At 35.8% G+C, this 20,294-nt stretch overlaps 1 protein-coding gene across 1 annotated transcript in view; it reads left to right on the forward strand.

Annotated features, from left to right (window-relative positions):
- The window catches only part of Fto (fat mass and obesity associated), a 379,565-nt gene that overhangs the window by 143,193 nt on the left and 216,078 nt on the right, over positions 1-20,294 (forward strand). Inside the window, exon 5 of the mRNA XM_013027975.1 lies at positions 15,744-15,823. Coding sequence (XP_012883429.1) covers positions 15,744-15,823 — 80 coding nt within the window. The remainder of the gene's footprint in view (positions 1-15,743; positions 15,824-20,294) is intronic.

The following is a 20,294-nucleotide window of genomic DNA, read 5'->3' on the forward strand; positions in this document are numbered from 1 at the left end:
TATAAAGCTGCCAAAGTGGTCTGTTCAAAGTTAGGTTACATTTTCCTATTTAAAATTCACCATGATCTTCCCAGTACCTAGAGTAAAACTACAAATCCATGACTTGCAGAGGCCCTCAGAATCTGCAGAATTTGTCTTACTCTCATGCTGCTTCCCCCCTACCCCCCTCGCAATGCTTGCTCCTTGGCCTGCAGTCACCTGGCTTTTCTTCTTCCCAAGAACAACAAATTTATTCCCACTTCAGGACTGTGGCCTTTGCTGTTTGCTGTCTTGAACATTCTCACCTGAGATCTTGGCATTGCTGGCTTGTCTTCATTCAGATCTCACTTGTGATATCACTTGTGAATGAGCCAGACAATGTAGTACCAGATTTCCAAGTACCCATGCTAATTTTTTTTTTTTTTTGTCGGTCGTGGGGCTTGAACTCTGGACTTGGGTGCTGTCCCTCAGCTCTTCAGCTCAAGGTGAGCGTTCTACCACTTGAGTCACAGTGCCATTTCTGGTTTTCTGAGTGGTTAATTGGAGATAAGAGTCTCACAGACTTTCCTGCCCAGACTGGCTTTGAACAGCAAGCCTCAGATCTCAGCCTCCTGAGTAGCTAGGATTACAGGTGTGAGCCACTGGTGCCCAGCTCCTCATGCTAATTCTTGAGCATGTTTCATTATCCTGCTTTATTTTCTCCACAGTAATTCACATCTGAATGTGTTTATTATATATTTTCCTCATGAAAGCTGCTACTTTGGTTTATTCACTGAGCCTGGAATAGTGTGTGGTGCCTTGAAGTTTTTTTCCCCTATTTTTAAAACTAATTTGTACAAGCAAAGGTTTTTTGTGCTATTCAACATCATAGGAGATAATGATTTTACATACTTTTGGCTATGTATTATTGGTCTCAAGATAGTAAGTGAGGTAGTCTTAAAAGATTTTGAAATCAATGAAAATAAATATTTAAGTAGATATGCATGTTTATCTGGGCACATCTATTATAATTATTGAATTATTATATTATTGAATTATAATTTATTATAATTAAATAGCTAAGCCATGTAATTATCAAGCAAAGTTAGTTTATCTTGAGTTCACTCTGTTGTTGCATATGTTATAGATTTTAGACATTGTACAATGACTTGCATTTACCACTGTGATCTCATACAGAATAGCTTCATTGGCCTCATAACACCTTGTGCTCTGTTTAGTTATCCCTCTCCCTTCTGGCAACTTTTAATTTTTTAATTATTTCTATAGTGTTATCTTTTCCTGAATGTCATAGAGTTGGAATTATATAGTATTTTAGTCTTTACAGGTTGGCTCATTCCACTAAGTACTATGTAGTTAAAGTTCCCCCATTTTTTTCATGGCTTGACAGTTCATTTTCTTTTTTGCTGCATTAATTCCATTTTCTGGATGTACCACACTTACTTATCCAGTCATCTACTGGAACTCTTCCTTGCTTCCAAGTTACAACAATTATGGATAAAGATGTTATAAACATTTATGTGCAGGTTTTTGGGTAGGCATAGGTTTTTAGCTCCTTTGGATAAGTTCCAACTAGTAGAATTGGTGGTTTTTGTATAGTAAGAGTAGGCTAACTTCTGTAACTGTCCAGATATCTTCAAGAATTGTGTGCCATTTTGCTTTTTCACCAGTAGTGAATGAGTCTTCCTGTTGCTACATCTCCCTCCACTTTTTGGTCATTTTATGTGTATGTAATGGCATCTCATTGTTTTAATCCCCTAACAAAATCTGATGTTGAACATCTTTCCAGCGTTTATTTGCCATCTGTGTACTTTTCTTGGAAGGTGACCACTTTCCCATTTTTATTCACATTGTTAGCTTTGTTACTGTTAAACTTCAAGAGTACTTCTGTATGTTCGATGATGGTTCTTCATTGACTATATTTTCTTTTAGTCTGTGACTTGCTACCTTGTTCTGTTGACAAAGCAGTTCTATTGCAAAGCAGAAGCATTTTATTTTAAAAAAGTCTAGAAAATCAAGTTTCTAATTATTTTTATGTATCATGTCTTTGGTGTTGCTGGAGTCATTGTCACATTCAAAGTCATTTTTTTTGTGTCACCTTTAGATTTATAGTGTTGAGTAGTAGGTATGATATATTCTAATTTAATTTAATTCTAATTTTTGTGAAAGTTGTGAAGACTCCTTTGTCTGTGTCTGTGTTTATGTATGAGGGTACAGATTTTCCAGAAACATTTATTGAAGAGAGTATCTTTGTTTGTCGTATTTTCTTCTTTGTAAAAGATCAGTTTGTTATATTTGTATGAGTCAGGTCCATTTTTGGAGTTTCTGTCCTTTGGTTTGTTGGCTTGTCTATTCTTTTACCAGTACCAGACTGTCTTAATAATATACCTTTACAATAATTCTTCAAGTCAGGTTGTATTTGTTTTTGTTTGATTTTTGGCTGTACTGGGGTTTTGAACTCAGGTCCTCAAACTTGCTAGGTGACTTCTCTATTATCTTAAGCCATGTCCTAGACCTTTTTGCTCTAGATATTCCTCAGTCAGTGATCCTCCTAATTCTACTTCCTGTGTACCTGAGGTTGTAGGTTTGTACCAGGTATGCCTGGACTGTTCTTTGAGATACAGTTTCATTAACATTTTACCTATGCTGGCCTTGACCCATGATCCTTCTGTCTCCTGCTCCTAAGTAGCTGGGATTTTAAGTATGACACAGTGCATGGTTATTGTTAGTTCTGAAACTTTCTTTTTTTCATCTCAAAATTTGTGTTTGCTGGTTTGGGTCTTTTGCCTCGCCATTTTGCTTGCTGGGAATCTGATTAAGGTGGTTTTGAATTTAATGAACAAGTTATGAAGAACTGATAATCTTGGTAATATTGAATCTTTATAACCATTAACATATCTTTCATATATTTTGTTTTTCTGTAATTCCTTCATTATAGATTTCCTCAGATAGATCTTCTATATCTTTATTCTGCAGTGATGAAGATCAACTGAGGGTTTCATGCATGCTGGTTAGTTGCTCTGCTACTGAGAACTGTGATAAACCTCTAGACCTAAATATCATATATTTTAAATTTATACCTAAATATTCATACCTTAATTTATATCTAAATATACCTATTGTAATGGTTAGTGTGCTTTCAATATCACATTTCCCTCACTCTTTACCAGGAAACTTAATATTAATCTATCTGTAGCCTTACTATAATTGCTTTAGTGGCAGGTCTTTTTTCTTTTTTTGGTTATTTCAGATTTCCCACATAGACAGTCCATCTGCACACAAAGACAATTTTCCTTTCTTTCCAAAGTGCATACCTTTTATTTCTGATTTTTATGCATTGCTAGGGCTTCTTCTAGTTAATTTTGTTGAAAGGAAATGTTAAGGGGAGACATCCTTGCTCTGTTCTTTTTTTCTTAATATATATATTTTTATTGTAAAGATATGTACAGAGGGGTTGCAGTTATATGAGCAAGGTAATGAGTCCATTTCCTATTGAGCATTGTTACACCCTCCTTTATTTTTCCCCTACTATCCCTTTCCTCCCTACCTCCCTAACTCCTCAATATACTGTCTTGTACATCTCATTGTTACAATGGGTCATCCTGTATCCTTATTTCAGCATTTTGTTATTTCCCTCCCCTCCCCCCCCCCGCAAATTAGAAAAATGTATATACAAGATGCAGGACACTGGAATCAAATACAGTGAAAACATGGGTTGTACCATGGGGGAAGAACATACAAAAGAAACAAATAAAAAAATCACATAGTACATTGTAAGTACAATAAAAAGAACAGCAACAAAGATAAAACCTCTTGTGTTCCTATCTTGGGGGTCATTTCACTTCACATCATCTTATATGGTCATATGTACATAGCTTTTCACCTCTTCTGTTTGTCCTAGACATATACTAGTTATTGCAGATAAGGGAAACTATGGAACCTATGTTTCTTTGAGTCTGGCTTACTTCACTTAATATAATATTTTCCAAGTCTTTCCATTCCTAAAATGGAGGTGATGTCATTCTTTTTGATGGAGGCATAGAATTCCATCACATTTTCTTGATCCATTCATCTACTGAGGGTTTTTCTCATACTTACATATGATATTAAGGTATAGGTTTATTTGTTTTTTTGAAGAAAGTATCATGTTGAACAAATTACTTTCTATTCATTGTTTGGTGAGAGGTTTTGGTAAAATTATGAATGACTTTCATTTTCTCAGATGGTTTTCTGTATCTCTTAGTTTGATCATTTGATTTTCTTCTTTAGCTTGTTGCTTTGATGGATTACATTAATTGGTTTTCCAGTGTTGAATAAACTTTCATCCTTTGTATAAATCTCACTTTCTCATAGTGAGTAATTTGTTTTATACATTATTGAATTCAACTTGCTAATGTTTTGTTGATTATTTTTGTATTTGTTTTCATAAGAGTTTGAACTTTAGTTTTCTTATATATATAATTTGTTTTTTAATTATCTTTTAAGTATTTCTACAAAGCAGTTTCAATTCAGCATGTCAATTTATAACTATAATATACCTTCACTAATGTTACCCTCTTTATCATTCCCTCACCCCTGCCATCTATTCCAACCCCACTCATCTGTTCAAGTTATCTATAAACTTTAGTTTTCATGAAATGTTGTCTGGTTTGTGATTAGGGAAATTATGGCTATTTAGAGTGAGTTTAGAGTGATATGTATGTTTTTATTTTCTTGTACAGATTGTAATGAGTTGGTATAACTTTTTCCTTCTAGGCTTGGTAGACCAACAGTGAATACTGATTCTACTGTTTTCTTTTTTATTAATTATTGATTATTAATTGGTTATTATGGATGGAATTTTGTTAATATGGGTATTATATGAGATTTAGCATATTGTTTTTCAAAGAATTGATTTATCTTTTGTTGTTGGTGTTGCTGGTTGTGGGACCTGAACTCAGGGCCTGGGAACTGTACTTGAACTCTTGCTCAATGCTAGAGCTCTACCACTTTGAGCCACAGCTTTACTTCTGGATTTCTGGTGGTTAATTGGAGATAAAAGTCGCACAGACTTTCCTGTCTGGGCTGGCTTTGCACTGTGACCCTCAGATCTCAGTCTTCTGACTAGAAGCTTACTGACTTTATTGATTTTTTTTGACTGAACTAGCTTTTGGTTTTATTAAATTTTCTCTGTTTTCCATTTTTTATTTCATTGGTCCATCTTAATTTTTGTTTATTTTTTAAAAATTTGCATGTACATTATATTAATTTGCTCTTCTTTTTTAGGTCCTAAGATTGAAACTCAGATTACAGTAAGCCCTTGGTATCTACAGGTAAATAGTTCCAAGGAGACTGCTGTTAGGAAAACACATAAATATTTAGGATGCATAGAGGTCATTCCTATACAGTGCATTCTTGATTAATTTTTCCTAATATGTCACCCAACTTCTGAAAAAACATACCACCTTTCTGTTTTATTTATTGTAAAGATGCTATACAGAGGGATTACAGTTACATGAGTAAGCAAATGAGTACATATCTTCTCAAGCATTGTTACCCCTTCCCTTGTTATTCTCCCACTATCCCTTCCCACTCCCACCTCCCTCACTCCCTCATCCCTCCCACCCCCCGCCAAAGTTGTAAAGTTGAATTCCAATATACTGTCTTGTGGGTATCATTGTTGCAATGGGTCATCCTGCGTCCTTGTTTCAGCATGTTGTTATTCTCCTTTCCCACGTTAGACAAATTTATATACAAGAAACAGGGTACCAAAATCAAGTTCAGTGACAGCAGGGGATATATGATGGGGGAAGAACACACAAAGGAAACAAAGAAAATCACATAGTACATTTAAAACTGCAATAACAAGGAAAGGCCTCTTGTGTCCATATCTTGGGGTTCATTTCACTTAGCATCATCTTATATGGCCATATGTACATAGCTTTTGAGCTTTTTCTGGTCATCTGATAAAGTTATCCTAGACATATACTAGTTATTGCAAATGAGGGAAACCGTGGGACCTGTATTTCTTTGGGTCTGGCTTACTTCACTTAATATGATTTTTTTCCCAAGTCATTCAATTTCCTAACAAATGTGGCAGTGTCATTCTTTCTGATGGAAGCATAGAATTCCATTTTGTGTGTGTGTGTGTGTGTGTGTGTGTGTGTGTATATACCACATTTTCTTGATACATTCATCTACTGAGGGGCATCTGGGTTGATTCCATATCTTAGCTATGGTGAATAATGCTGTGATAAACATAGTTGTACTGGTAGCTTTAGTATGTCCTTGTTTGTGATCATTTGGGTAAACACCCAGAAGTGGGATTGCTGGGTCATAGGGCAGCTCTATGTGTAGTCTTTTTTTAAAATATATATATTTATTGTAAAGATATTGTACAGAGGGGTAACAGTTCCATGAGTACATTTCCTATCGAGCATTTTTACCCCCTCCTTTGTTTTTCCCCTACCATCCCTTCCCTCCCTGCCTCCCCAGCTCCTCCACCCGCGCCCCGCTCCCCCAAGTTTTCACGTTCAGCAGAGTATCATGTACATCTGATTGCTACAATGGGTCAACTCTTATCCTTATTTCAGCATTTTGTTATTTCTCTTTCCCTCCCCAAATTAGAAAAATGTATATACAAGATTCAGGGCACCTGAATCAAATACATTGAAAACAGGGGTTATACCATGGGGGAAGAACATACAAAAGAAACAAAAAAAATTACATGGTACATCGTAAGTACATTAAAAACAATAGCAACAAAGATAAAACCTTTTGTTTCCCTATCTTGGTGTTCATTTCGCTTAGCATCACTTTATATGGTCATATGTAACATAGCTCTTGACTTTTTTTGCTTGTCCTAGACATGTACTAGTTATTGCAGATAAGGAAACTATGGAACCTATGTTTCTTTGGGCCTGGCTTACTTCACTTAATATATTTTCCAAGTTTTCCCATTTCCTAACAAATTGGGCGATGTCATTCTTTCTGATGGAGGCATTTAGTTTTGAGGGTTAATTTTATATCCTGCTACTTTGCCAAAGCTTTGAATCAGCTCGAATAATTTGGGAGTGGAGTCCACGGGATGCTTTAAATACAAGATCACATCATCTGCAAAGAGGGAGAGTTTTACTTCATCTTTCCCTATTTGGATCCCTTTTATGTTTGCATCTTGTCTTACTGCTGTAGCTAGCATTCTAATACTAAACTGAAGAGGAGTGGAGAGATTGGACATCCTTGTCTTGTTCCTGAATTTAGAGGAAATGGCTTTAGCTTTTTGCCATTAAGTATAACACTGGCTGTAGGTTTGTCATAGACAGCCTTTATTATATTGAGGAATGTTCCCTGGATTCCTAGTTTCTCTAGAGCTTTCATCATAAAAGGGTGTTGAATCTTGTCAAATGCTTTTTCTGTGTCTGTTGAATAGTCATGTGGTTCTTATCCTTGCTCTTGTTGATGTGATGAATTACATTAATTGATTTGCGTATATTGAATCAGATTTGCATCCCTGAAATGGATCCTGTTTGACCATGGTGTATGATTTTTTTTGATGGGTTGTTGAGGTCAATTGGCCAAAATTTTGTTTAGAAGTTTTGCAACAGTGTTTATCAAAGAAATGTCCTCTTTCTTTGATGAGTCCCTGTCTGGTTTTGGGATAAAGGTTATGATGGCTTTATAGAGTTTGGTAGTGAACTTTTACTTTAAATTTCATTGAAAACATACTACCTTTCAATCTTTCAGATTTTCACATTATCACATAAATAAACATATTAGCTTTACTTTTAGTTCTGGCACATTCGTTTTATGGGTATATATTTACATATATATATTAAAATAATGGTTGGGAAACACTGACTATATCTCAATGTTTAAACAAAACTGGTGATAACTTGGGACTGAATGAGAGCTTCTCCTTATCAACTGTGTTGTGTAAAGCATGGAACAGAGGAATTCAGATTTTTAATTTATTTATTTATTTATGCACTTACTCAAATCTGAGTGTAAGAAATCTGTGAATAGTCCAGGTTCATGCATTGATATATACTTTTTCTTGTGTGTGTGTGTGGTTCTTGGGGCCTGAACTATGAGCCTGGGTGCTGTCACTCAGCTCTTCAGCTCAAGGCTAGCCTCTACCATTTGAGCCACATTGCCACTTCTGGCTTTTTCTGTTCATGTGGTACTGAGGAATCGAACCCAGGGCCTCGTGCATGCAAGGCAAGCACTCCATCACTGAGCCACCTTTCCAGTTCCTGATATATACTTTTTATATACATATTTGATATTTTTCTCTAAGAAATGTTTACCTCTTATTCAACAAATTTTGATAAATGGCTGTTGTTTGGATATAAAATACACCCCAAGAAATCTCAAGTGTTCAGGGTTTAGTCATCTCCTGGTTGAACTATTGAGATGTAAATGGATTATAAATATCTAATCACATAATTGGTGTTAATCTACTGATGAATTAATAGTTGATCGACTGTTAGGTGGTGGGGTTTGTTTGGAGGAGGTGGGTCATTGGGGTGTTTCTTTAAAGAGTATGTTTTGTCCCTGGTGCCTTCTTGTTTGTCTCTACCACCTGGCTACCATGACACAGTGTTCCTTCATGATACCTGACAGCTATGGTATTTCTTTCTTGTTACAAGCACTGGATCCAGCTGACGATGTACTGAAACTTTGGAAATCAAAGTAAATCTTTGCTCCCTTAGTTCATAGCAGTTCTATAGTTTTCCTTGAGATTTCTTCTTTGACCTATTTAGTAGTGCTATTACCCAATCTCCATCTACTTTTTGTTTTGCAAGCTATTTTTCCATTTTTATTTTTTAAAATTTCATTGTGATTTGAGGGTAGATATTGTATGATTTTCATTTGGTAATGTTCATTTTAGGCCAGAATGTAGATTATCTTGGTGTCTGCTACATGTGATCTACTTTCTTATTTTTTATTTAATTGTACAAAGAGGTTTTAAATTCCAAAAATCAGGTTCTGAGTACAATGCATCTTGATCAATGTCACCTCTTTCATCATTCTCCCCCGTCTTTCCCTTTTCTATTCCTACTTGCTTCATGAGATCTTGATTGGAATATTTATTCTCCTGTTGTTGGATGAAGTAGTCTATTGATATCAATTATATTCACTTTATTGATGGAGTTTTTGAGTTCAACTGTGTCTTTAATGATTTTCTGTCTGCTCTATCCATCCTTTTTTGACAGAAGAATGTTTAAGTCTCCAGCTAGAATCATGTTTTTGTCTATTTATACTGTGATTTATGAGATTTTTGCCTTACATTTTGATGTTCTGTTGTTAGATACATGCACATTAAGAATTGTTATATTTTCATGGAAAAATGGACCCCTTATATAATATTTTTTATTCATGACATTTTTTGCTCAGATTTTAGTCTATCTGTTTTATACTTAAAATTTTAAATTTTTATTGAAATTAAATTGTTTGCATGCAACATAAAAGTAAGCCTTAATTTTGATGTTTTCATTAATTAAAAATATTTGTAAAGTTTATTGTAATATTCCTTTGGCAAAGCTACATACTTGTAAAATAGAAGTAAACATATGGGTAACACTTATCTTGTATTCTGTGTATAACAGAAGTTGGATCATGTGCAAAGAACTCCAATCTCTTTGTTTGCTGTTTATCCAGCTCAGGAATTTGTTCACTACAGGTTAGGAACTATTGAGCTTGTAATTTCATTTATTTAAAATTTTAAAATTGGGCCGGGAAGGTGGCTCAGTGGTAGAGCGCTTGCCTTGCATGCATGAGGCCCTCGGTTCGATTCTTCAGCATCACATAAGCAAAAAGAAAAAAGCCTCAAGTGGCGTTGTGGCTCAAGTGGTAGAGCGCTAGCCTTGAGCTGAAGAGCTGAGCGACAGCGCCCAGGCCCAGAGTTCAGGCACCACGATAGGATCCCCCCCCCCCATTTTTTTTTAAGTTACAGAAGAGCCTATGAGTTGTTCAAATCTTAGAATCAGAAAAAAGCTAGAACTGAAACTGGAATATCTGACTTTTTTCCTCTAAAAGCTTTATAGCTAGGACCAGTGCCTAAGTTTTTTATTACTAGTGTGGTCTGTTAATAAACAGCTTCACAGATTATACAAGTATATTAAAATAACTATATGTTTCTAATTCCTCACTTTGCTCACTTGTTTTGTTGCTATCATTCATTTCATTTCATGCTTACGCTAATATATGTGCATGTATAATTGAATATATTGTTTCTATTATTTTGAAAAGTGTTAGATCAATAGAAGATAAAATAGTCATTTTAATTTTTATGATCATGTGTTCCTTCTCTAAGGCTTTCATCTTTAAAACTTATTTATTGCTATTGTAAAGGTGATATTCAGAGGGGTTATAATCAGATTAAGTCAAATGAAAGAGTACATTTGTTTTTGAATAATGTCACTCCTTACCTCACTTTCTCCCAGTTTTTTCCTCCTGTCCTGATGCACAAATTGTATAGTTCATTTTCAGCATCACTGCTTCATTTGCTCACCCTTCATACCCCCATTTCTGTGCCCCCACCCATATTACCCTCCCCAAGACAGATAAATAAACAAGCCAAAGGGAAATGAAAACAAAAACATCAACAAAGGAAAAAAAACTTTCTTGTTCTCATTTCCTGGAGTTCATTTTGATAAAGATTATTTTGTATGGTCAAATGCACATAGCTATTGTACCTATGTGATCCTCTACTAAGAATATCTTCCTTTGGTCTCACTGTGTGAATGCCTAGAGACATGTATAATTTATCATGTTCCAGTGTTGTTGTTGTTATTGTTTTTCATTTATCATCCAGTGTGTTTACTTGTATGTAGATATGTAGGCACATTCTAATTACCACAATGAGGGAAACCATGCAATCTGTGTTTCTTTGGGTCTGGCATACTTCGCTTAATATAATTTTTTCCAAATTTTTCCATTTCCTTATGAGTGGTATAATACTGTTCTTTTTGCTGGATGAGTGGAATTCCATTGTGTATATATATGTATGTACCACATTTTCTTGATCCATTCATTTATTGAGGGGCATCTGGGTTGTTTCCATATCTTGGTTATGGTAAACAATGCTGCGGTGAACATAGTTGTGCTGGCAACTTTAGTGTGGCCTTGTTTGTCTTCTATTGGAATTGCTTGTTTGTAGGAAAGTTACTTGTTTAGTCTTTTAAGGAACTTCCATACTACTTTCCAGAGTAGTTGAACAAGTTTACATTCCCACCAGCAGTGTAGTAGAGTTCCCTCCACAAGCATCTGTTTTTATTAATTTTCTTGTTAATGGCCATTCTAGCTTGGATGAAGTGGAATCTCAATGTTGTTTTGGTTGGCATTTCTTTTATGGCTAGAGATGTTGAACATTTCTTTGTGGGTCTATTGGTCATTCTTACTTCTTCAGAGAAGTCACTCTTTAAGTCTTTAGCCCATTTATTAATTGGGTTGTTGTTTCTTTGAGGACTTGTTTTTGGGAGGTTTAATTTTTTTGAACTATATTTTAGATATGAGGCCCTTTTCTGATGTATACCTAGTGAAGGTCATCTCCCATTTTGTGGGCTTTCTGTTTAATCTTGTTAGCTATGTTCTTTGTCATGCAGAAACTCTTCAATTTGATGCATTATCGTTTATCCAGTCTTTCTTTGATTTGTTGTGATTCTGGATCTTTACTTAGGAAGTTTTGTTCCATGCCAGGTAGCCCTAGCATTTCCCTTATCCCTTTCTGTAATACTTTCATGGTATCTGGCCTTACATTGAGGTCTTTGATTGATTTGGAATTGATTCTGGTGCAGGGTGATCTATAAGGATCTAGCTTAAGTTTGTTGAAGAGCACCATTTGTTGAAGAGGATTTTTTCCAACTTGTGTTTTTAGTTCCCTTATCAAAGATTGGATGGCTGTAGGTCTGTGGATTCATTCCTGGATCTTCTATTTGGTTTAATTGGTCCTCAGGTCTATTCTTGTGCCACTACCAATCTGTTATTGTTACTATAGCTTTGTAATAGAGTTTGAAGTTTGGTATTGATATTCTTCTAAGTGTTCTTCCTGCTAAGGATTGTTTTTGGTATTTGGGTATTTGTTACTCCATATGATATTTTGGATTTCTTTCTGTATTTTATTGAAGAATGTTTTTGGGATTTTGATGAGTATTGCATAGAATTTGTAAATTGCTTTGGGCAATATTGCCATTTTCACGATGTTAATTCTTCCAATCCAGGAGCATGGAAGTTTCTTCTATTTCCTTAAATTTGCTTAAGTTCTTTTTTTCAGATTAAAATTTTCACAATAGAGGTCCTTCACATCTTTGGTTAATTCCTACTTTTTTTGTTTTGTTTTTGCTTTTTGAGGTTATTACAAAAGGAGTTGATTTCCTGATTTCAGTCTTACTCTTCTCATTCATAGTTGGCATCCAGAAATGCTACTGATTTTTGTAGGTTGTTTTTATACCCTGCTACTTTGCCAAAGTTTTGGATCAGTTCAAGTAACTTGGAGCGGGGGTGGGCGGTGTTATCTATAGGGTTCTATAAATACAGAATCATGTCATCTGCAAAGAGGGTAGTTTCCCTAGTTGGATTGCCTTTATGTTTTTTCTCTGGCCTTATTGCTCTTGCTAATAATTCTAGTACTATATTGAAGAGGAGAGGAGAGAGTAGATGTCCTTGTCTTGTTCCTGATTTCAAAGGAAATGACTTTAGGTTTTCACCATTAAGTGTAATGCTAGGTGTAGGTTTGTCATATACATCCTCTGAGGTTCTTTCTTTTTTTTTAATTTAATTTTATTTTATTTGTGAACATACTGTACAGAGGAGTTACAATTGCATGGGCAGGATAATGCGTACATTTCTTACCAAGCATTGCTGAGGTTCTTTCTTTCCTAATGTAGATACCAGATTTTTTCAGTTTTTCTCTCCCTTCTCTCCATCCCTCCGTCCCTCCCTCCTTCCCTCTCTTCTTTCCGTCTTCCTCCCTCTATCCCTCTCCTCCTTCCTTCCTTCCTCCCTCCCTTCCCTTCCTCTTCCTCTTCCTCTTCCTCTTCCTCTCTCTTTCTCAATTTTCTTTTCTTTTGTGCTGGTCCTGGGGCTTTGATTTAAGGCCCAGGCACTGTCCATAAACTTTTTTTGAACTCTGCCACTTTGAACCACAGCTCTACATCTGGCTTTTGTTGGTTAATTGGAGAAAAGATTCTTAAGGAGTTTTCCTGGCTTTGAACTACCATCCTCATATCTCAACCTCCTGTGGAGCTAGGATGTGTGAGCCACTTGTACCTGGCTGATGGTGATGCTTTTACTAAGGATTACCTAGTAACTTGTTGTAGGAACAGCCTGGCTACTGGAACACTGTATTCCCAGTCATCTGTAAGGTCTGGTTTGCTGAGCCTACTGTATTCAGATGCTTCCTTTTCAGGACCTGGGAATTCCATTCACATATTCACAGTACTTAGCAAAAGACTTGAAACCTTTCTGTAGATCTTCTTGCTCCCTCTCTGTGCATATTCTTCTATTCCAGTATTCTGACTTACAAATCTTGCTGTCTTGATGTTCATAAACTCTAATCTCTGTCTTTTTAGCTGGCTTCCCCTTCTCTACTTTGTCTTTGAAACTATTTCTAAGTAAGTTAGGGAACCTGGAAGCATTATTTATGTTGTTTCTATTTTTAAGTGTCAGAAATCTTTGATTCATATTTTTACTTTATGTTCTAGTTACTGAAAGTAGAGGGTAAACTTTGGCACTGTTATTTCATAATAGCTGACAATAGAAGCCCTTTAGTTGTCAATTTGCATTTTCTTTCTATGTTTTCATATTTTATGTTGATTTTACTGCCTGGTAGCCTTTGCCTCTTAATATTACTATCTTGGTATCATGGCAAGAGGCCAGTATTAGCTATGTAGAAAAGCATGTACTCAATTTTTTGCAGTAGAAGAAATAATATACACAGTTAAAGTGATACAGAATTTGTCTGCTGTATAACATTAATCCTTAGAATATGCAACAAGTTGTCTGTTGATCTTTCTCCTAACATGGTTTTAGTGGAGTATTCTTCAGTTGATGAGTTTACCAGCTACTTCTTTCTTTAGGCTTGAATTTTTTTTTCTGAGAGCTAAACATGTTTGGTGGAAGTAGTTGGTTTGTTGCCTGAAATATTGTTGACAACATTAATAATCTCAGTTACAGAAAGAGGCAGATTTTAGATGAAAGAGGTTCATCTCTAAATAACAGAAAAGAATTCTGTCTCAATTTATAGATATGACTAGAAGTAGAAATGTTATGTGAAGAACAAAGATATTCAGTCTATAAGTAGTTAATATCATGGTGGGAGAGTGTCATAGGAGTGGGACCTCCTCATGTTTGCTGAGGTCAGTGTTGGTTCATTCTTGTCTCAGAATAATAATAATATTATTTTTTTTATTGTGAAAATACTGTACAGAGGGGTTACAATTACATGGGCAAGATAATCAGTACATTTCTTATCAAGCATTGTAGCCTCCTCCTTTGTTTCCTCTTCCCATCCCTTCCCATCCTTCCCCTGCCCCCCCACCCAGTCCTCCCCGCCCCTGCACCAAAGTTGTAAAGTTCGTTTTCGACATAACGACTTGTACATCTCATTGTTGCAATGGGTCCACCTGTATCCCTATTTAAACGATTTGTTTTTCCCCTTCCACTCCACAAATTATACCAACATCAAATACAGTGAAATCAGGGGTTATACTGTAGGGGAGGGACATACATAGCAACAAAGAAATAATCTTATAAATGTGTTTGAAACAATCGCAAGAAAGAAAAACAAACATTTGAATACATATCTTAGGGTTCATTTCCCTAACATCACCTTATCTGACTTTTTCTGCTTAGAATAATTATTGAATTATTAATAGCATCTCCTTTTACTTTTGAAAGTGTCCTGGTTTGTATCATTTATGTACTAATACATATAATAAAAGATAATATTATAGATGTAAATAGCTATAAGACATAAATGTTATAAATATGTAAGTATATATGCATATATTTACATGTACACACATATACATGCTATATATATACATATATATATATATATATATATTACCCCTACAAGCATTGATTTACAGAGTATGAGGTGTTAATATGAGGTGTTAATTTCCTATTCATTTTTCTTTCTTTTTCTTTTTATCTTTTTCTTTTTGTTGGTTGTGGGGCTTGTACTCTGGGCCTAGGTGCTGTCCTTGAGCTCTTCAGCTCAAGGAAAGTGCTCTACCACATGAACCACAGCACCACTTCTGGCTTTCTAGTGGTTAATTAGAGATAAGAGTCTCACGGACTTTCCTGCCTGGGCTGTCTTTGAACCATGATCCTCAGATCTTAGCCTCCTGAGTAAAGGCATGAGCTATTGGCTCCCGGCCTTTTCTTTCTTTCTTTAGAAAAAAAAATATATATATATATAAAAGTATGTATATATTTTAGTGCCAGATCTGGGGCTTGAACATAGGGACTGGGTGCTGTCCCTAAACTTTTTTTGTTCAAGGCTAGCTCTCTACCACTTGAGCCCCAACTTCTTTTTTGGCTCTTTGATGCTTAACTGGAGATGAGTCTCATGGACTTTCCTGCCCATGCTGGCTTGGAACCACAGTCCTCAGATCTCAGCTTCTTGAATAGTTAGGATTATTGGTGTGAACCACTGGTGCCTGGCTCATTATTGTTTCTTGAATGAGTTTGAAATTTACTTTGTATCTTAGTTAAATAGGGGATAGTATATATTAACTAATAATCATATTTTAGAATTTTTTTTATTTTTTATTTTTCTTCAGATGATCTTAATGCCACCCACCAACACTGTGTTTTGGCTGGTTCCCAACCTCGATTTAGTTCCACCCACCGAGTGGCAGAGGTAAGTGTAAATAAAACTGTGATTCACACTTAACTCAATGTGACAGAAGTGGTTGAGCAAGCAATTTATCATGGAGCTTTAGATGAGTCCTTGATAGGAAAATTGCTTCCATCTAACTTAAGTTTAGTCTTTATTTATGTGCTTTCTTAAAAGCTTTTGGTTGTGTCAGATGCAGTTTTAAAGTTTATTCACAGGTTAGGATAAGTGTTTTGTTTCTTGGGATTATATTTCTTGGAGAATGTGAATGCCATTTTGTAGCCTTTACTAGTGTCAGATTTTCATAGGTGATTGTAATTGTCAAGTTCAAGGGCAGGATATAACCAGGGGAAATGAGGTAAATTTGTATGCCTTATGTGTATGTTCATTGTGGCTGGGTTCAAATGTCTGTGAATTAACATTTTTCTTCATTTTTTGGTTAAACTAAGTTGAGCACAAACTTATCAAGATGTTAAGGAGTGTTAGAACTCCCAGTTGTGTTTGTAGCCCAGAGATTTCTTGCTAAAGTCTGCTCTCATCATCCTTTGGCAAGGGCTGCTGGTCAGCTGATCAGACAGAGTAGTTCAGAATGGAAAGTAAAGAGATGAAGAAAACACAAAAACACCACTGTCAAGATCCAGAGAGTAAGAGAATAATCATGAGAAGGATTACAACTTGGTGTACAAGTGTACAGGTCTGAGCTTTGCCTTCTAGTTTGACTTTTTAGGAATCTACAGGGCTAAGTGTGAGAACACAGGGCAGAAGTGTTAATGCTGTGTGGCAAAGAAGAACAAGAATGAGGCCTTTCTGGTCCTGAGTCTGTGATTTGATAAGGTGGTGGCCCTGTCTTTTGACAATTACGTAGCTTAATTGTAGACTGGCCATGTTGCTGTGCAGCAGAAAAGGCATGATTGACTTTCTAAGAAGTCAGAAAGTCCATCCAGCATTTCTGTCTCCCTCTTTAGTCTTTTCTTCTCATTTTCATTCATTCATTGTTTTAAATCTTTCAGTGTCTGTCATGTGTTTGGGAGAAAGAGCTGTCAACATGACTGTTCTGTCCATTACTTTTATTGAACTTACATTTGAGTTGGGGAGACAAATGTTAAACAAATCAACATAGAAGTAATTGTCTGAGGTTATTTGAGTTATGCTTCTGGGGAAAGATAAATGCCATTGGCAGGTGTTGATTGTTCTAAGTAGGTTCTGCAGGGAAGAAAAGAAGTGGGCAGGGAGGAGGGAAAGCAGTTGGAAGGAAAGGTGTCCTTCTTACATCTTTCCTAGTCTAACCTAGGAGAGGAGCCAAGCTCATTAGCTCTGTTCAAATGAATGTTCAATGATGAATAAAAGCTTGGGAATTATGTTTGATAGGATAAAAGTCATACCTGATTCATGTGGTTCTTATGAGGATTAAATGAGTTAATGCAAGTAAGTTCTTTTACAGTGACTGATATATATATATATATAGGCAAAGATGTTAGCCACTAATACTGTTATTGAGTTACTACTAATATCTTTTCATTTTTTTTCTGATTAAAAGGTAATAGGACATAGGGACAACTGAAGCTGTTTGTGTAAAAAGTTAATTGAAAGCTACTATTCAGAAGAAGGGATTTCAGTTTATTCATCCATTCTGCAAACTTTTGTTGAACTCTGTATTTAAAATATTCTTTTCTTTTTCAGTCGTGCTGGAGTTTGAACTTGGGACCTAGGCAGGTACTCTATACTGCTGTGCTCTGGCTTCACCCTTCTTTTGTGCTAGAGTTTTAGGATAGGGTCTCCTTCTTTTCCCAGGCCTCCATACTGTGCCTAGACTATAGTCTTCCTATTTTAAGTTTCCAGTCATAGCTGAGATGATAGGTGCACACTACCATGCTCAACTTCTTCCACTGACAAAGGATCTTGTGGAACTAATAGTTCCCGGTTGACCTGAGACTAGGATCCTACCTGTCTCAGCCTCACATGTAGGTATAATGTCAGTCCTGAGCCACTGTATCAGCTATAGATTGAGAAGGGGAATTGTGACTTTTTTCTCCAGGCTGATCTTGAGCTATGATCTTTCTCTTCTCAGCCAACCCAGTGGCAAGGATTATAGCTATGAGCCACTGGTTCTGTTTTTGGAGTTTGATCTCTGAACCTCACAGCTGCTTGCTTGGCTGGTGTTTTGCCAGTTAAGCCACACCTCCAGCTCACCTCTTTATCAGTTAATTTTGAAGATGGAGTAACACAGGGTTTTCTATCAGGTTTGCCTTGGAACTACAGTATTCTAGATCTTAGCCTCTGAATAGCTAGATGACAGCCATGAACCACTAGTTCCCATCTGTCATTGTATTCTTTTAGGTACTTGTGAGCAGGAATGGCTAATATATTTTCTGAGTACAAGAATTTACCAGATGCAAGTAATTCAAGTTCAAGGTCAACTGAAGATACATATTAAGACCCTATCTCAAAAAACCAAAAAAAAAGGAATTGGCGCTGTAGCTCAAGTGGTAGAGCGCTCGCCTTGAGCTGAAGAGCTGAGGGACAGCGCCCAGGCCCAGAGTTCAAGCCCCACGGCCGACAAAGAAAAAAAAAAAAAGAGAAAAAAAAAAACTAAAGCCAAAACACAAAGGATGGTTGCAGACTACTGGTAGGTTTAGTATAGAATAGAAGGTAGAAAGGAACATAATGTATCCTAGATAAAGTGAAGTTTGTAATAAGCACTAGGATGGGTAAAGTGTAGACATTGAATATGCACAGGATTAGGTGGCTTTAAGACATTTTAGGACAGCTTGGAGGTGAGCCAGTATCAAATTAGGAATTTTGTGATTGCAATGGAATGATATATATTGAATGGCTGTATGATACTGAGTGATGTTGTCTGGATCTCAAGGTGTGTAGGCAGTTGGCATCAATCATGAAAGGTGTGGGGTATCAAATTAGCTGTTTGAGCTTAAGTTGGTAGTTGTATGCTGTTGCCTGCTCTTTATTGACATCTTAGAAATAATTTTAGGAAGTGAAAAGAATGGAGATGCCAATTAAACTTGTCAGGAAAGAAATTCCCATGATTGATACAGAAGATATAGTGTAAGCCTTGGCAGATGATTGTAAAGTAAAAATGATGAAAGTAAAAATGAATGAGTGCATGAAATTCATTGGATGTTTTCCATGTGGCAGGTATTGAGATGACTCTTGAGTTTCAAGTCTGGGTATTTAGGGAATTATATAGCTATTATCTATAGTCATATCATGAATCTAAGACATTAGATTAGGGAAAGACAGGAGCTCAGTTTTGAGCAGAATAAGTTGGAGTTGCCGCATGGAGAGGTCCAACAAGCAAATGAAAACATGGGATTGGAAATTAGGAGAGAACAAGTAACTTTCGCTTCCTTCAATGAATATGCACAACAAAATTCCTGCAAGGAGCCCCTTTAGCATAGAATTAGTAAAGTACCCCATGCCTTGATTTCTTTTTGCTAAGGACCACTTCCATCTTTTTGGTGGTTAATTGGAGATAAGAAGCTCCTAGACTTCTCTGCCTGAGTTGGTTTGGAACCTTGACTATCAGATCTCAGTCTTTCAAGTTCCTGTTCTTTTAGTTGTGTTTCTATTTGGATGTATTTTTCAAAGTTATTGCATTTATGAAAAAAGCACCATGGAATTTTCATAACTTTGATCTTATAACACCTTTTTTAGAAATAAAACTTCAATAATAGAATGATATTGATAAAGAGATTTCTTTCTCCAGTATAATCAATAGTAGCAAGAAGCTGAGCAGATTCTTAATGCCTTTATGGCATGTGATTATGTAATTAAACTGTTCAAATTCACCTTAATTAGCAACATTGAAAATTGTAGTTCTGAATCTTTATGTATAAACAGTGGAAAACAGCATATAAATTGATGTCTGCATTGATTGCATCTATGTGTGGATGAAGATTACTATGGGAAGTAAAATTGGGTTCAAGTGGCAAGGTTATGTTTTTATCTCACTGAAAAATTTTAGCTTCATGTTACATTATTGTTATTAGTAGTAGACAAAAAGAAGTTTTCCTATAACATTGAAGATTTGTTATTTCCCTCAGTAGAAGAGGGGAACATAATTCATACAACTTTATCCCTCACTTTTTCCATAAATATATTCTTGTAGCATTAACATTATATGATTTATCTGTGCCAAACAATATGTAGGAAATAGACTGCCTTAAGAAAGTAGTATTCTGAAATTCATGGTAGTCCATCACTAAAGAAATCTATTCCTCTGTATTGGATAGATGTAAGTGGATTGTGTTTGATGGCTCTTGATCTTTATTTGACTTCTATTTCTAGTTTTGACAGAATGTCCTTGGGGGTCAACATAGAATATTATTTTTAAATTTAAATTCTATGCATAATTATTTTTTGCATAGGTAGTTACTCAGATGGCTCAATATCAAAATATGCCTAAGGTTATATATGTATTATCTTTTTCTTAAAGCTACTACCATTCTTGCACTTCTTATATGGAACCAATGTCATC

The sequence above is a fragment of the Dipodomys ordii genome, unplaced genomic scaffold (assembly GCF_000151885.1).
Source record: "Dipodomys ordii isolate 6190 unplaced genomic scaffold, Dord_2.0 Scaffold106, whole genome shotgun sequence".
Lineage (NCBI taxonomy): Eukaryota > Metazoa > Chordata > Mammalia > Rodentia > Heteromyidae > Dipodomys > Dipodomys ordii.